Below are 19150 nucleotides of genomic sequence, written 5' to 3'. Positions count from 1 at the left end.
TGTGCACCTTTTGGGTCTCTCATAAATGCAGTGTTGACTGTGAACATGCCGTACAAACTAATCTCATCTTGCATTTATATCTGAGTCTTTACTTTTTTGCCCTAAGCAAAGTGAGTCAACTATTTATGTATGGCCCTGCGGTAATTAGTGTACAATATTGGCTTGGTATAAATGAATTATGACAGCCCTGCACGCAAGGATGAGCAAGCTTGAATAGGAAAAAAAGCAGATCACAGAAACTTGTTGTTGCATAATGTTACCTTTTCATGATGTGCGGTTGCACCATTAGGCATTCCTGCAAAATACTGAACGAAGCAAAATGGCATTGAAATTTCTAAGCGGTTTGTGTGCCTCGAATGAATCATGTATTTGATAAGTTAACCATCTATGTTAGTTATTAGGAGCTAGAGGCCCTGGTCCGAGTCAGCACAAACATACATCAAGGAATACTATTGTTCCCCACCCCAGTTTTTAACCCAGAAAGGTGTGGATGGTGGTAGTGATAGGAATTTTTGGAAACCACATTGCACGGAGCACCACCTTCTGCTTCCTGAAAAGCTAGTCATTGAGTGGGTAGGCAGACAAACAGGATGGACGACGATTGGAGATTCTTTCTCTCTTTTTTAAAGAGCAGTGCAAAAGCCCAATTCTCACTGTGATGGTAAATTTTATCTGGGCTGTATTATGTGAGACCGTACGTGGGGCTCACTTGTTTGAATGCAAAGGAGGAGGCAGAGCCACAGTTCAGCAGCAGAACACATGCTTTGCACACAGGAGGTTCCAGGTTCAGTCCCAGACATCTCCTGTTGAAAGCATCAGATAGCAGGTAATCTGAAAGGCCTCTGCCCAAGACCCTAGAGAGCTGCTGCCAGTTAGAGTAGACAATATTGAGTTAGATGAACAAACTGAGCTGGTAGAAAGCAGCTTCCTATGCTCTTTGATTCAAAGAGTTCCCTGCACATAGAAAAGCAGATGTCAAAGAGAAGGAATGGAGCCTTACCTTATCCCTGAACTCTGTGTGCAGCTGTGGTGCACAGGCTTACCACTCAGGAATCCAAATCTGTGTGCAACTTTTCTTCACTTGTTTGGAAATTGAACACAAAATTCCCTGGACAGCTGTCTCAAAATGGTTTAGCGATAATAGAAATGCATTATGGCTACAAGTGATTAACAGTCAAAACAAGTGTATAAAGTCCAAGCCTACTTCCTTATTTTTTTAATGAAGCAACCTTTCATTTTTCCAATTCTTTGTCTCCTGATTCACACACACACACACACACAGGTCTTGGATGCCTAACGTTAACAGACATCCATTACAGGAGTGGTGTACTTACTGTTCCCTCTCCATCCAATCCATTCCAGTAACATTTGAACCCAAGAGGTGATGCGAATGGGGCTCACAAAATATGTACTTCTCATGCAACAGTTTCCACTGGCATGGGAAGTCACCACATGATCTCCTGTGTTCAAAACATAACCTAAATATCATGGGAAGCAACAGTGCTTGTACCAATAAAGAAGTGGGTTAGGATGGGGAAAACCAACTCATTGCGCTAGTGCATCTTCTCAAAGCGTATCCTTCAGAGGGTGGTTCAGACATGTTTGGAGAGTTAGCAGGGTTAGCAGGATCTACAACAATGCAGATGCTTTGCAATGATGAGTGCCTACCGTCAGCATTTCAACTTTTATCAAAATTCTTCTCTATATGCACATCAAACCCACTAGAGGGCGAACTCTAATAATAAACTGCTTCTGGAAACATAAACATGGCCCTTTAGGAATTTTGAGTCACAAAGTGCAAAATAGAAAATTCTGTTTTCTGATTCCCTGCCTCCCACCCACAACCATCTGAAGTGGCCATGAAATATCATGTGTAATGTAAATTATGACAGGGTTATGAATAAAAATGTGTGGTCTCATTTCAAAGGGAGAAACTATTACAGGTCATAGCACCTGTGATCTGTCAGTGTAGTTTCTATTAATTGCTAACAGTGACTCCCCTAATGAGTAATCTGTGAAAATCAGGAGGATGGTCATATAAAAAATATGTGTCCATTGATCCAATCTGCCTCTCTGCATACATAGTTCAAATAGCCAAGTGTCTTTGTTAATACCTCCTACTATGTGGAGTTTTAATGGAAAACAACCTTCTCGTGTAAATTATATCAGCCTTACTAGAGCATTTTTCCATAGAGAAAAGTGACTGCCGTTGCAATCTGACAAACTACAAGAAACAAATGTAAATGCAAAAGGTGTCCACAAATACTAGCCCACAGGTCTTTTTTTTCTAGCCCATCTTTCAACATGTATGTGTGTTAGTCATTTGTGGCACATCAACAGACTAAAAATGAATAAAAGATGCCATTTAATGTCTAACTTACAAGACCTTTCCTGCCCTGCAGAGGATTCTTATTTACCACAGAAGTCCAGGCAAGTGGCTAGTGACAAGCCTTCCCTTTAATTCGTTACAACCTTGGCAAACAGCGAATGACTGGGGAGGAGGGGTTTATGACATGAGAAGTCAACACCAGAGTGTCTTGCAGAACTTAAATCATGGCACATTCGTGTTCCCACAGTTTGAAATACAGTGTGGGAAGGATGACTGTGCATGACTCTGCACTTGTATTATTTATTGGTAGCATTCTATTTATTAGCGTCACGTGATGTTACAGTGTAATATTCACAGAATATGAATCCCTGCCCTGAAGAGATTTCTGTCTCAATAGCCTAGTGGTAAAGGTCATGGAACTGCATCATGTCACCCTCAGTTAAGGTAGTTGTGTGTCCACACATCCTCCTAGGGAAGATTCAGGGGTCAGAGCTGAAGGATTCATAATGTTATAAATTAGGAGTGCTTGACCTATATTGTTGCGGCCCATGATTATATAAAGATGGTTTGAACCTCCCTGACTATAATGAAGAGTACCTATCAATGCCTCAGCTGTTAGCAGTCATTGGCCAATTCCGATGTAATTATCCAAGGTCCTGTGAACCATGTTTATTTAGGAGTGGCTGAATCAGTGTGGTGGTCCTATACTACCACCCTCAGGATCGTGGTGGCACTGCCATTCACTGGGGCAGAGCAGGGTACCAGCAAGGTCAGGGCTATCTGAGCTCACTAGTGGGAGCATCAGATTGACTCTGCTGATGTACCTGCACAGCCCTGACCTCGCCGTCACCCTGCCCCACCCTTGCACTATCCCGGTAAACGGCAGTGATGCTGCTGTCAGGAGGGTGCCGGTGTGGGACTGATTTTATCAAACTGAGAATGAGTATTGTCCCATGGGCTCCTTCTACCCTTTCTTGAACTCCTTTATGCAATATTTCCAGGATTTGTTAAACCACAGTTTCCCATTACATTCAAACCAGGAAACTGTAGTTTAATCTTTGAGTAGAAACCAGAATAACAAACCCTGTTCTGATCCTGATTTAATAGCCTGGTTTGTAGTCAGAGATCAAAGCACAATTTCCCACTCTGGATGTAGCAAGAAACTGGGCTTTAACAAATCCTGAAGGTATTGAATTGGCACGAGAGAAAAAAGAAACAAAGGAAGAGAGCATGCACATAAGTCCTCCATCCCAACTGAGCCAGGGTAAGTCCCAAAAACGTGGTGTTCCAGGGAAGTGGTGGTGGAGGGGCAAAGCAGGGCAGGGGGAAACTTACCCCTATTCCGAATTCCGTTCAGCTGAGTCGCCTAGCAAGCAAGCAAAAGTTACACTGCCCAAAAGGGGAATGTAAGTCAAACTCTATTTTCAAGGCTCAGCTGCTCCTGAACAGAAATTGGAATGGGGAAAGTTACACTGGCATAATTTATCCCTGTGTAAATTACGCTGGCTTCCTATAGTTTGGATTTGTCTGCCCCTCATTATGCTCTATACCAATTCCAGTAAAATGTAGAGTGCTCCTTTTCATAAGAGCAATGTACAGCCTTGATATGCTTTAATTTTATTTGAGAGGATTTGATCATGTCTGGAAGAAAAGGTTTCATTCTCAGATATAATGAGGCACCGTCTCCTAGACTCCTGGGCTCTTGACCTGAACTTGGCAGCATTGCTAAAGATTTCAGAAAAGCAGCAGTATACCTGTGAGATTGGCAGAGCATCCTGGGGTCCAAAGTATTTCCCTTTTTAATAAATCTGAGACACCTGTAGAAAAGAGGATGGCAGAGAATTTTTGTGTTTTGTTTAGTCTGAGCCTGTTCAAACTCTGCATTCCTTGGGCTCCGCTGTTACTCCAGATATTTATTTGAATAAGAAATGGCACCTGTCATTAGTCTTTGTTCAGATTTTTTTTCCTTTCAATCGTTGGAAGCACAGGTAAGACCCATGACTGGAGACATGAAAAATAAGTTCTACTTGTTCTGTGACCTTTAAGCACCATTCAGTACCTTTTGTTTTGTTAAGAATGGTTTAATACTATTTGTCTGCTCTACCTTATAGAAAATTACTTGCCTAGAGTAATCCCTTCATTTGACAGAATGGAGACGAGTCATTCTCTCCAGCTAATCCTTTAGGGGTTGGTCTCCATTCTCTAGACTCTCTGGCTTTCTTTACAGCAAATTCTCCACGTTCATTTTGGCCACAGGCGACAACCATTTGCGCCACAACAACCTTGCCAGGTTGAAAGGTTACATCATCAGGCTGAACTCTTTACTTCTTTGAGATAGAAATATCAACAGACTAAACCATTCCAGAAAATTACCTGTGTAGAATCAGGTAGTATATTGAATGTAGCTTTATGTATATATTTGAGTATGCGTAATAATTCCACTGTGGAAAAAATTGAAGCTATTCCTAAGTTCTTTCAAGACCAGCTCTGTCCTGAGGCATAAGGAGGCAGCTGCCTCAGGTAACAAACTGGGATGCCAGTAAAGCATAGCTATTTTGATATTTATTTCATATTTTCTAATACTAAAACCATTTCGATTTTCTGCTTCAAGAGCCAAATGTCTTGAGCTGGTTTTGGTATAGATTAGGGAATTATTTTCCATGAATTGTCTTTTTGTTGCTTGTTCTTGCAGTCAGCAAACTGATAGCTTTAATGCCACAGGATACCACCAATGATACAAAAAGACTAGCACCTAGAAAAAGGACAAATGTGGTTGTTGTCGTCATCTTCTGCTCATAGAGCACCCAGACTGGCAGCAAAAGGAATGTGTGGCCTTTGGGAAGGGCTGCAGCTCAGTGGCAGAGCATCTGCTTGGCATGCAGAAGGTCCCAGGTTCAATCCCCAGCATCCCCAGGTGGAGTTAGGAGAAATTCACTGCCTGAAATCCTGGGGAGCTGCTGCCAGTCAGTGTAGATAGTACTGAGCGAGATGGACCAATGGTCTGACTCAGTATCCGGCAGCTTCTTCTGTTCCTAACTGTAGAAGCTTGTTTGCTTGCTTTCTCAGGGTGGGTAAATGTTGTGGGGGGGTTTAGCCGAACTAGTTGTCTGAAGGTTACGCCATTCTGAATGGGCACGATCAGGTCTAGTTTCTAAAAATTTGACATAGAGAACATCAGTCAGCAGTGAGCTTGTCCCACAGTGACCCTATTGGAAAACACCTTATATTCTATTCAGCCTACACTCAATTTGAAAGAAGCGAGCTGCAGTCTAGAGCTTTGGAAAAGGGGAAATGGCCAGTTTTGCCACTCCATAGCTCAGAGATGGGCAACCTGTGGCACTTCAGGTGTTAGACCCCAACTCCCATCAGTCTCAGCCAGCATGGCCAGCAGTCAAGGATTGTGAGAGCTGTAGTCCAATAGCATCAAGAGGGTCGCAGGTTCTCTGAGCCTGCATTAGCTGGTAATGGGAAGCCTGTGCACAGGTCTTCAGTAGGGCAGCCATTTTGTGGAAGTAAGTTCTATCAAAATCCCAGGACCCAATTTCTACCTTAGGATTCAAGTGCAAATTAATGTATCATTCTGCTGAACGTGCAGATGTGATCGTAAAGATGTGTTTGTAAAGTGTACACAAATGCACACACACATTTTGAAGAATTATTGCTCTACATTGTAGGTCTGACATGGTGCCCAGCTGGAAAGATTCCCAAATTGCTGCTCCCATAACAGTGTGTTGGAGTGATGAAGGAAAGCAATCCTTCGATTGTGCTTGGTCTCTGGGTTGTTATGAAAAGATTTGCAGCAGTGACCATTGGCTTTCTAAATAGTAGTCTGTGTGTGTTTATGTCTGCATGTGTGGCACACGGGAATACTGATGATTTCATTATGTTCAAAGAATAAGATTTCCCCAAAGTCCAAATCACTGCTTAATATTTTGCCTTCTAGAACTTCAGCCCACATACATTCCTAGAACAAGATGAAAAACGGAGTGCACAGCTGCATAGGGACTGTACATAATATATATGTTACAGATTTAAGGTCACTTCAGACATCACTAAAGTAGACAAATAAATGCAAGCTCCTCATTCAGTTACCCATGGAGTTGATTGTGGTAACATTAAATGCCATCGGAAGCATTTGCATCTTGATGAACATACAGCAGTTTCTTAGGACTACAGTAGGCTAGTTGTTCAGCAGGAAACTCAAGCAACCGTCCCAGTCCATATGAGTGACACTACTGGAAATACTCCATTTGCAACAATTTTATGGGATATTTCCTAGAAAGTATAAAATCAGTTCACAAGAGATGCAAATGCATGCTTATATTTCTGTTCAAGCATTTTAATATAAAGATTGGATCTCTCTTCAATCAAATAGCAACTATTCCTTAGCTCCATTAAGTGTTATGGGTGAAACCCAACAGTTCAGAGCAGAGCAGCTGCTCCCAGAAGGGAGGGGAGGGGCAAGTATATGAAGCCCCCTTCATCCAAAGGAGACAATGAGCTCTGGTTTTCGTTGCTGGTGAGAACTGAGTTCCCTCCCAAGTGGGACTGTTTGGGCTTCCATTGCCATACTTAGCTGGTCATCATGGATTTTTGTTACCACTCCCGTCTTTTTCTCTCTCTCTTTCTCTCTCTCTTTCTCTCTTTCTTTCTTTCTTTCTTTCTTTCTTTCTTTCTTTCTTTCTTTCTTTCTTTCTTTCTTTCTTTCTTTCTTTCTTTCTTTCTTTCTTCCTTTCTTTCTTCCTTCCTTCCTTCCTTCCTTCCTTCCTTCCTTCCTTCCTTCCTTCCTTCCTTCCTTTCTTTCTTTCTTTCTTTCTTTCTTTCTTTCTTTCTTTCTTTCTTTCTTTCTTTCTTTCTTTCTTTCTTTCTTTCTTTCTTTCTTTCTTTCTTTCATGTAAGTTTTATCATAATGTCTTGATGAGCCTGTTTTCTTCAAATAGTTTGCTCTAAATATGTTAACTATTTTTGCCTCTAGCCATTTGAGAGAGAGAGAGAGAGCAAGACGACAGTGGAACCAATTACCTAGGGAGATGGTGGGCTCTCCGACACTGGAGGCCTTCAAGAGGCAGCTGGACAGGCGGCTATCAAGTATGCTTTAAGATGGATTCCCACATTGAGCAGGAGGTTGGACCCAAGACCCCTTCCAGCTCTACTATTCTATGATTCTAGCACCACAAAGATGTCTCCTTTATCCCACCTTCAGCTCTGAAGGGTGGTCGGTTGTCTTTTTCACATTATTATGTTTCATCCTTTTTTTTCTTCATCTGACTGGTGAATGGAATGAATATTTGTGTAATGCTTTTTTTCCTGGATGACAAGCAGGTGGAAATAACTTTCATTCAATGAATTCTCAGTTTTAGATTCCTCAGAAAGGAAAGTGTCGTAATTGGATAGATGTCAGTATTTATTTTTACTGAGAACAATTATGTCAGTGTGAGTAGCTTTCTAGGTAAGCTCACTATCAGTAGAAATGATCGGTCTTTCTCAATAGGAAACTCTCTGAAACAGTTTATTGGTATTCAGGCTATAAGCAGAGGGTTTTGGCCGAAGATATATGCTGGCAACTTAGTGTCTGAAAGACCCTCCGTGGCGCAGAGTGGTAAGCGGTGGTAACGCAGCCAAAGCTCTGCTCACGGCCGGAGTTCGATTCCAACGGAAGGAGGAAGTCAAATCACCGGTAAAAGGGGTCGAGGTCCACTCAGCCTTCCATCCATCTGTGGTTGGTAAAATGAGTACCCGGCATATGCTGGGGGGTAAAGAAAGGCCAGGGAAGGAACTGGCAATCCCACCCCATATATACGGTCTGCCTAGTAAACGTCGCAAGACATCACCCTAAGAGTCGGAAACGACTTGTACTATAAGTGCGGGGACACCTTTACTTTTTTAGTGTCTGAACAAACAGCCAGTTTTGGCACCTCTGCCTTAAAAGTGGACTATAAGACTCTTGGATAGTTAAAATGGCTGCATGATTAAAATTTGCATTGTAGCCCAATGAACATGTGTCCCCCTGTTTTCAAAGGTATAGCTGTGCAAGCAGAGTGGGAAGTCGATTCTGGACATTTTGTTGTCTAAGTTCCGTGTTTTCCTTTCTGTTTCCCTAGTAAAGCTTACACTTCTATATCATTTGTCACGGATTAGAACTTTAATACTTAGTCCCTTCACACAACTGCCAAAATCATTTTGGTCCTTAAAACTGTAGGAAGATTAGTCATGGGCTGAAGGAACTGGAACAGTAAGCACATATCTGTACTACCATCTGATAATATTTACCTGATAATATTTATTCCATCTCCCCTTCAAACTCAACTGTAGGCTTGGGACTTCTAACAGAATCCTTATAGCACCTTCACAGATCTACAGTTCCCAGGATTCTATGTCAGAAGCAATATCAGTTATAAACCTCCTATGAATGCGTAGTGCAGATATCCCCAAGGTGTAAATGACACATGGATTGGGTTCAGGATAAAGCTGTGAAACCTCCTAGGTATGTTTAAGATATATTCAGCTGAAGTGGTTTTCCCAATACTGTACTCTCAGCCTCTAGATAAAGAGGTTCTAGATTTCACAGATTATTACTTTCACAGTGGCAGAGCTAACTTCTGAGTCGTACGTCTGTGAACTTTGTTAGACTGTGAATTTTGTTTTCGTTTCCTCTTCTCTCTTTGTCTTCCCCTTGGTCTCCCCCACTGTCTAATTAGGTTGTAAAGTTTTCAGGGTAGGAAGGAACCCCTATATTCTGCTTGTGACGCTTATCAAATTGCAAGTATCCTGATATTGGCAAAGTAAATGCCTGGATTACTGCAACACGTTCTCCAATGGGGAATATGTCCAGAAACTACATAACAGGAGCCACGTATGGGATCATGTGGCTCTTTTATTGAAGCAACTTTACTGACTTCCAATTTGTTCCCATGGCCAATTCAAAGTGCTGTTGATGACCTTTAAAGCCCTTCACAGTTTGGGACCAGAATATCTGAAGGACCACCTTCCCTCTTTCAAGCTTGCCTACCTACTGGGCTCTCCTGTGTACTTTGACATGCTGAGAAGTACATTTAGTTGGGACCAGAGAGAGGGCTTTCTCAGTGGCTGTGCTCAGACTCTGGAAATCCCTTCCAAGGGAGACTTGCCTTTTTAATGGCATTCTGCCAGTTGCTTAAATCTTTCTGCTTAGAAGGGCTCTTGGGACATGAGTGTTTTTAGACTTGTTTATTGAATAGTCTTCAAATGCTGGAAGATACCGTGGTGACATTTCTTTTGATAGCTGCTTGTACTGGTGTTGGAGACACTGCATTGTAGCAGTTCCATTCCTACTTGGATGGCCAGCTCTAGAGATGGTTCTTGAGTGCATTGCTCAGCTCCATGGGTTCTCCAATACGGGTTCCTATAGGATCGGTTCTGTCCCCCATGTTGTTTAACATCTACATGAAACTATTGAATGGGGTCATATGGAGTTTTGGAGTGCGTTTTCATCAGTATGCTGATGACACACAGCTCTGTTTCTCCTTTTCATCTTCTGCAGGTGAGGCAGCCAAGGAAGCTATGTAAGCTCCAAGGATTGTGCTGCAGCTTCTACTGTGATGGTGCAAGGGATTCTGGAGCACATCTCTCACACTAGCCTCTTGGTGCAACAAACTGTCTTGGACCAGCCTTGCTGAGAAATATTATGTGCTAGGTCCACAAGTATTCTGTCCATGAGTTCTCCCAACTGTTGATTAGAATAGCCTTTGCCAATCCGAGGCTCTCCAGATGTTTTGGTGTTCTAGTCCAAAGCATCTGGAGGACACCAGATTGATGAAGGCTGGATTTACATCTCCTCCTTCAGCATCCTCAGCACAGCTTTAGAGACCTATTCATCATTGGTCAGTATTGTTTGCAGACAGGCAGTGTGTGAGGAAATGGGGGGAAAGTAACTTGAGGAAAGAAGTGACTGGGAAGAGAACTAGTCCTGAAGGTAGGAGTGACTCTTTTCCCACCAGAAGAATAACACAGGGATGTATATTCTTCCTTAAATTTCCTGATTTATTAGACATTATTTCATAACTTGCCCAAGGTTCTTATGAGTCAGTGTTAGAACAAGGGAAATAACCATAGTTGCAACTTCTGGGACTTTGCCTGAAATTCAGCTATAATGGATGGTGAAGATGCCATTCTGTTCTTAGAACATATAGTTCCCAAGTGCTTGCTCAATGTAGATGTGCTAACAGGAGCATTTATTTGCATAGCTTGCTATTACTATGGTTCTACAAACTTTAAGTTCAGTAGCTTCCCCAAACAGATACGATGACTAAGCCCATTTACTTATATCACATATTTGAATACTTAAAGTATATTTAATCAAAAGGTTCTCATGAGACCAAGCGACTTAGGATACAGTAATTGCTGATGAATTTCTGACTCAGTATGTGCCATCTGCTGCCTTGCTTTGATGAAGTTCGTGTATGTCAGGGGTCGCCAACCTTTCTGAACCGGAGGGAACATTTCAAATTTTGAGAGAGTGCCAGGGGTACCAGTCACAAAATGGCTGCCATGGAGGCATGGCATAACACAAAACTAGAGAGTAGTCATGATGAACCTTTTCCCATAATTGTATCTCCATACTAGAAAAGGCTTGACATGCTGAATGTCTTCCTCTTACCTGGAAGTAAGCCCCATTAAAGACAAAGAGACTTAATTCTGAGTAGACATGTATTACAGACCATTGTACTGTAAATTAACTATGCAGTGAATTTTTAACGAGTGCCTGGTCTATAGCTCCTGCAGAACAGGAGACATGCTGAAGCCTTTTTGCAAAGTTTTCAGTTTTGCCTTTTTGGTGGAAGGGGATTCTTTCACATTCACCCACACTTATTGTGTAGTAGTATTTGCAGAAAATAACTGCTAGGCACTACCTCATCTCAAGCAAACCCAGCGCTTGAAAGATGTATCCTTGCTGTTTGGGGAAAGGGCAAACTATGGAGATTCCAAGGACTGATAAAGACAGAAGCAGGAAAAGTGCACTAAAAGGGAGGGGAAAACAGCAGCTCTTTAGGACCCCAAGGATTTCTATTGTCTAGAGTCTAAACAACTCACTTGTCAGTCACAGCTCTGACTTCACTCATTGGCTAATAACACTGACAGGCCAGAGTAGCCAGGCTGTTCATTTCACAGAAATCACTTAGAAGGGCACCTGCACATTTTGCTCTATAACTGACTTTCTAGGAGGGCTAGAGACTTATTTAAAAAAAAAAAAACTCAGATTCTAGGAGCTGAAGGCCTTTGTGGCGCCATGGCACACATGGGTGATGGTTGGTGGCCTCTGATATATGCTAACAGCAGTGTGATTTCAACTTGAATTTGCAACTGCATGTAGGCATTGCAGTTGTAAATCCACAATTGCTCTCTATGTGAGTTTGGCTATTTTAACCACATACCCTCCTTTTATAGGTTTGTGACAACATAGGTGAAGTTGTCCGAACCACATGGGAGTCCTCTTCGCATAACATTGTAATGAGGAGCTGCCTCCATGAACACAACATTGTCTGTGTGTGAAGTTAAAAACTTAACTCATCTTTTAAGTTTTTCTCATCTTCACACTTCAGATAAGAACCAGTTTGACATAACCTTTGTATTTTCTTCAGAGTGGGAAGCGCATCTATATATTTAGGGGGGGGGTTGTCTGCTAGCTGTGTATTTGGACACCTCTTCTGATATCTCAACCAAATTTTGCATGATGGTTTCTGAAATTAAGGAGCAGGTTTTCATCTATATTGGGGTACAGTTGGATGCTATTTTAAATCAACATGGCAGACTTAAACTTTCCAAACTGCACTGATTTTAGTGACTGATTTCAAAACTGCACATATTTTTTGGTTTCTCAGAACACCTGGGTAACAAAGCTGCTAGAAATAAATAGTGCAACATCACTGATTTCTATTGTCCTCAATAAGGAAATTCACACCTAGATGCAGTCTGATTCATTAGTTATATTTCTGAATCTACCTTCCTCCCAAGGAAGTCTGGGGTGATGTATAATAAGGTACAAAAACACAATGAATTCACTAATAGGCAAAAAACCTTGTGGTTTAAGAATGTACCTATAGCCAACAGATATTTTTTATCAAACTTTAAAAAGCAGGGAAATTGGGCAGCTCTAGTGAATGCACCAGGGGAGCAGGAGACCTGACCTCCTCTCTGAGATATTGGACTGCCCTACAAATTTGTCAAAATGCAAACACAATTTGGGTTGGTCTTTCACAGTCCAATCCACTTGCTGTGTAGCTTGGAAGAATTTGATAACATTTTGGCAGCTTTGATCATTTGCATACTTATTGAGTTCAATGGGATTTACTCTTTTGCAATCATGCTTGAAAATGAAATGGACTGCCTTCAAGTCGATTCCGACTTATGGCAACCCTTTGAATAGGGTTTTCATGGTAAGCGGTATTCAGAGGTGGTTTACCATTGCCTTCCTCTGAGGCTGAGAGGCAGTGGCCCAGGGTCACCCAGTGAGCTTCATGGCTGTGTGAAGATTTGAACCCTGGTCTCCCAGGCTGTAGTCCTAGGATAGCTAAAGCTGACCATGGGGTGGAGGAGGAGGGGAGGGGGAGGGGAAAGGAGGGTGTTGGAAGGGGATGGGAAGGGAGGGATGAAGGAAGGGAGAGGGAAGGGGCAAGAGGGAGGAGGAGAGGAGGGCAGGTTTGACAATTTGCATGCTTTTTTACATTAGTAGGATTTACTCCTGTGCAATCATGCTTAGGATAGGTGAAACTGACCTGGGGAAGGGGTGGGGGGAGGAGTTGGCAGGAAGGGGAGGGGAGGAGATTGGGTAGGTGGGCACTGGGCAGAGGGGAAGCCCCTTTCCTTTCCAAAAGGAAAACATTGTGAACAGTGTCATTCTTTTTCAGGGTTCCCCTCACCATTTTATTCTACAGCAGGCACATGTAGCCTCCCACCCAAATTTAAACCAAAACTGTCCCTGGCCACATCCACACCAGACCTTTATTTCACTTTACACAGTCATGGCATCTCCCAAAGAATCCTGGGAACTGTAGTTCGTGAAGGGTGCTGAGAGTTGCTAGGAGATGCCCTGTTCCCCTCACAGAACGTCAGTCAGAGTGGCTGACTGTTAAACCACTCTGGCTACTGGAGTTCTGTCAGTGGAATAGGAGTCTCCACTCAGCACCCTTCACGAACTATACTTCCCAGGATTCTTTGGTGGAAGCCATGACTGTCTAAAGTGAAATAAAGGTCTGGTGTGAGTGTGGCCCCCTGATTAGCCAAGCCCAGCAGCTGTGACCCTGGCTTTTAGAACACTGACAGTTGGTTCTTACTGAGCATACCCAGCCTTATCATTCAGTTCAGTGCTAAATTTCTTAAATTAATTAAAAGTCAGCCAGGCATTTTTTTAACTTTTAAACTACAGAAGATGAAGGTCAGAGTATGGGGCAGTAATAGGATTCCAGGTACTCTGAGAACATGGCTGATTTTTAATTAATTTCCACAGGTTATGAGAACTCTGAGAGAAAAAAGTCCAACAGGGGTCTGGTTGTTTTTTCCTCTTTTTACACTTTGAACTCTCTATTCTCTCTGACCATTTTGTGTATTGCCATGAAAACATAGAGGTTTGTTAAGCAAGTGTTTCTGAGTTCAGGACTAAGTTTTGTAAGGTTTTGTTTTGAAATGAGCTTACCGGAAGCATCAGAATGGCATGGGGGCATTTTCAATTTAACATTGTAGAATGCGAAAAATCCATGCTGACTATAGTATACAGCCACTCTCGTTGTATAAATATCTAAAAATCAGAACCGTTAAACAACCCCCTCAAAACAATCTGCAGCTTTTAGGTAATAAAACAACCTAACCTCAGTTTGTAAAAGCCTGAGTAAAAAAAGTCTTTTAAACTTATAAAGTGAGGAGGACAAACACTGTATGCACTGGAAAGGCATTCCAAAAACAGGAATGCCACCACAGAGAAGGCTCTGTCACATATCCCAATACTGTGGATTCTTGTGGGGACTGCAAGCAGACCCCATCCCATTGATCTTAAGGACTCAGTTTACTGCTTTTGTGGGAGGCACACCTGCACATGCTTGGGCTCCTTCTCTGAGAAATACTGAAAACATTTTTGTTTTTTCACACACACACCCCTTAAAGATTTTCTAGTGCTACTGATCACACTGTCTTTTTATATGATGCTAAAGATATGGTAATTGCTGCACTGTGTCTGCTTCCCACACTTGTGAAGCAGCATGAGAAGGCCTGTGCCAGGCCACCACTGCCCCTGTTTCTGGAAGTGGCAACATTTGTATGAGAAACAATTGTAACAAGGGATGCTTCCAAGCTCCTACATTCCAGTATGGGCAAGAAATAGTTCATCATTGTCCATGGTTTATTTGCATGCCACTTTCCACAACATTGTGCCCAAAGCAGCTTAAAATGATTTACCACATGTTGTGGTCATAGATAATGTGAGATCCTGAAATACTATTAAGTTAACAAAAGAAAGTAGGAAGTAGCAGATAATGGCTCAGTTCAAACAACATAGCCAAACCAGGGCTTTGTGCAGCACCACAATCACCAGTGGAAGAGCAAAGTGGCCACCATCTCTTTCTGGGTATCCTCACATTTGCTCAGTCATGCAAATGTTATATGCGAATGAGGTCAGTGTTTCACTTGACATAAGCAGCAAAGATGGACCAAAAATGAAAGGAAGTAGAAGTATCCACTAAAGTAAGAAAGGGAGATGAAATGCTGTAATAATAAGCTTGAATCTTATTATTATATTAAATTTTAGGAAAGAGAATATCAGGACAAGGATTGAATACAAGCAATCCACCACCACCCCAAAAAACACAAACCTGGAGTACTAGGTATGTGTACACAGGTATGTGTAAATTAGGGATGGAATCTTTCATTTTTTACGTTTTAAGTGTGGCCCCCTGGTGGTCCAATTCCTTTTTCCTCTGATATCTTTTCATTTTTCTGGTCTTCTCTAATATATATTGCTTTGCAGAGAATTATTGATATTATAATTGCTATTTATTCACAAGTCTTCACTGGTATCAATCTTTATTCTGAACTCTGTAATGATTGCCTGTTTACATTCCTTTTCAAGTGCACTGCAGAGCAGATTAAGGCAGATAATGAAGTCAGTGTCTTCCCTGCTGCTGCTTACAATCAACACCTCATTCCCCCCTACTGCTTTTTGTCTGTCAGTTACAATCAACACTTCACTGACATCAGTGAAAGGGAATACACATTTGAAGAGCTCATATACAAAGTAGATCAATAAAAGTATCACTCACACAGTCAATGATTTCAAAGTGAATTTAAAGAAAAGAACTGGAAAAAATGAAGAATGAATGAGAAACCAGGTGTGCAGAGTTGCTACTTCAAAATTCGATGGCAAATCCAATTATTGCAGAAACAGAGCCCATCACTACTGTAAATGCTTCGATTGAGTGTCTTAAATGATAAGGAGAAACACAAGATTAAAAAAAATGTGAGTTTTTATATATGTTTATGTTTTAGTGTTTTCTGAAATAAATAAATAGTAAAAGCAGCTCCCAGGTCACCTGGGAAAGGGGTCTGAGATCCTTTCCAAGGGCTAGGAGCACTCTCCACCCATCAACAAAGGAGAAACAGCAGCTGTTCTATCTCTTTGTCCCACTCCATAGACAGAATGCCAAATCCCTGTATGCATACACCCTAGGAGGTTATGTCAATTAAGGTTATATTTTCACTTTAAATTAAAATACTTTTATTGTCCAAATACTGTGTATTTTGGGCACAACCCAGCCTATAGTTAGTCACCTGCCTGACTATTAGCTAAATACTCTCATCCCACTCACCAAATGGATGGAAGCATAAATGGTATGAAGGATTTGCCTTTTCAATTTAATTTGGCCGTTGAGGTGGCCATGCACTTTAATTGTATTTCGTTGAGACCTAAGGTCATGTTTGAAGTATAATCTTTGTTTTGCTCCATTGGGTCCTGAGAAGATGGGTGTGGTGAAAAATCATTTCACAACAGTAATTAATGGGGAGTTCAGCATGTGGGCATGTTCAAGGGTTGTTTGAGGAAAATGTTAAATATTTGTATTAAAAATAGCTGCTGAAAAATGACTAAGATCATCTTTGGGTTAGAGTCAAACCTGCAAATTATGGCTTATTATAAGTTATCCTCTGGTTGCCATTTATAGCTATCTTTACCTAATCTTCAACTTTTTCTACTCAAAGTGCATTGAAAAGTAGAGCTCAAGCCATCAAATGCTTTGGGGTGCAGTATACTAATTAGTCAATGAGTGGGGGAATGTTAATTCTCATTTCGATCAATCAAAACAAAACAAAAAAAAGATCTACTCCTAAACTCAATAAGCCCAGGTTTCTCAAGGAGTTGTGTGATGTGCTCTTAATGTAGCTATGTGGATTGAAGCATTTACATCACCCTGAATTGGTGTGGGAGAACCATGGAAGAGGTGGCAGACATATCACTTAACAGTAGTTAATAAAGTGGATCATGAGGGAACATGCACACCTTTTATGTAACCCTCAAGCTTCTTAGAGGAAGGGCAGATTTAAAATAAAGTAGAACAATAGAACATAGTGCCTATCACACCCTGCTTATCTTGGTGGGTTTATTTCATACATCACTAAAGATGTAGTCCACCTTTCCATTCATATTCTCAAGGCGGCAATACGAAGCACATGCAGCAAATCAATACAAAACAATTGTAACCCAAAGTATAAGAATCTGGAGGGGGTTGTTGGAGGAGGGAAGACAACACCTGGTTTTAGACCCTTCTGCATCTGCCAGTGGAAAAATTTCTGTGTGGGACATTACAAAGAAATGGGAAAGTTCTGTCCAGGGAACATTAAGGTTGCAGGAGTCGTGGCCATGGGGTAAACTCCTAGGGATAGAACACGAAAATGTTTGGGCCACAATCCAGCACAGATGCAAATGCTGTGAATCCCATGTGCTGGAAACAAAAGCGAGGTTTTGGATTGTGGCCATGACATCCGGGGGGGTGGGGGGAGAACAACAGGCGAGGCAGAGCTTCAAGCTGGTGTTCAAAAGTAGTAATTTATTGTTACACGCAAACTCTTCCTCAGGGTAAAAGGTCATTGTGTATTCTTAGTGTACTATGCCAGCTCTATTTCTATTGAAAAGCATTGGGCAATTGATTTGCAATAATAAATTACTAGTATCCAGCACCAACTTTAGACTCTGCTTCTCCTTTTGTTCTTTTGGTTGCAGATCCTGCCTCTCCCTTTCTCCGTCATGAAAAAAAAAACAGACCTGCCAAACAAGACGAATCCTTGGGAGGGAGTCTGCCCTTTCCCTCAGTGTTGGGCTTACTTAAGTCTCAAGCCCTTACACTTAAAACAATGTATAGCAGATAGGGTGTTGAGCTGGGGCCCAGTTCAGATTCTGTGTTCAGAGGCATGACACTCAGATAATAAATCATCCCTACTAATGTAACCCTACCTGTTGTTGTGTGGTTGAAATGAGAGGACTCGTGCAATTTTGTTATTGCACATCTTGGCCACTTTCTAGAAGGTGCCGGGTTCATGTAATGAAATAGATAGGCAGTGGATTCTGGACAGAGGGGGGAAAGTACTTCTTCACATAAGGAACGGCTAATATTTGGAATTCACTCTCAAAAGACGTAGTGATCACTTTAAAGCTGGGTGTCTTTAAAAGGGGTTTGGACATATTCAAGGATAGTAGGTCCAGTAACAGGTATCTATGGAAGCTCCACGTACAGGAACTGTGTCTTTCTAAATCCCATTGCTGGGGAACACACAACTGAAGTGTTGCTGGTGCGCTTCCTGGAGGGTGGAAACAGGATGCTGGAATAGATGGACGGCTCTATTTGGGCTCTTCTTATGTTCTTATGATGCAGGCTATGTAGATTAGATCAGTCTTCCCAAACCTGGTGCCCTCCAGATGTTTTGGACTACATCTCCCATCATCCCTGATCGTGGGCTGTGGCTGATGGCAGTCTGATTCCAGCAACATCTGAAAGACACCAGGTTGGAGAAGGCTGGATTAGAGAGGCAGATGGTGCTTAGAGAGAACATGTGATCAGTAAGAAGTAAACTTCTGCTGCCTTCCATCATTCTACCCAATTAATGAAAAGGGTTGGAATAGTTGACAAGCAAGAAAAACAATGATAATTTTCTTAATTTTCTTCACTTACATGTATTGACTAATGAAAAAAGAACAGGGCACAATTCCTGTACTTCCCTTTCTTGTCAAGTGGTTTCCTAGGTTGGTGACAGCTTGGTGGGACCTTGGCATATACAGGCCTAGCTTAAGAACAAATGGATGGGCAATTGGCATTTCATATTTTCAAAAAATGTAATGAAATGAATTAATAATTAGTATCAGATGGCTTGCATTTAGATTTCTGCGTTTTCCTGTTGACTGAGTTGCTGCCTCTGTAGGGTCCCCTTAGGGATCTACCAGCACCAGGATTCTGGCTATGGACCTTCTTCCAAGTCAGATGAGATATTGGTGCATTTGTGTTGCATTGCTGGCCAGCTGTTTGTGGTGAGGGTATGTCACAGTGCATTTCAAAGCACGTCTTTAGCGATAACCCGGCCACCTGTTGCTCAGTTCATGCCCATTGTCTGCCAGCTGCCAAATTCCTGGGACCCAGTGCCATGGCCATACAGATACCAATAAAAATCCTTCAACCGTCTGTTAGCATATGGCCATTATGGGGGTGGGGAAGATACACAGCAATGCCACAGTCTTCACCGTTGTTGCTTTTAGTATATTGTGACCATTTCAGTCTGGGATGCCTCCACTAAACCAGGCATACTCAGAAGCAACTG

The 19150-nt window shown here is 41.9% G+C and overlaps 1 protein-coding gene across 12 annotated transcripts in view; it reads left to right on the top strand.

Annotated features, from left to right (window-relative positions):
* The window catches only part of KLF12 (KLF transcription factor 12), a 302241-nt gene that overhangs the window by 273256 nt on the left and 9835 nt on the right, over positions 1-19150 (top strand). For 10 of the 12 annotated variants that reach the window (XM_061629982.1, XM_061629993.1, XM_061629990.1 and 7 more), the window contains one exon: positions 15102-15191. The exons of the other annotated variants lie outside the window; for them this stretch is intronic. In XM_061629982.1, coding sequence (XP_061485966.1) covers positions 15102-15191 — 90 coding nt within the window. The remainder of the gene's footprint in view (positions 1-15101; positions 15192-19150) is intronic. 12 annotated transcript variants of the gene reach the window in all.

This window comes from Rhineura floridana, chromosome 5 (assembly GCF_030035675.1).
Source record: "Rhineura floridana isolate rRhiFlo1 chromosome 5, rRhiFlo1.hap2, whole genome shotgun sequence".
Classification (NCBI taxonomy): Eukaryota; Metazoa; Chordata; class Lepidosauria; order Squamata; family Rhineuridae; genus Rhineura; species Rhineura floridana.
The sequence above is the reverse complement of the archived record's forward strand: the minus strand, read 5'-3'. Positions and strand labels throughout refer to the sequence as shown.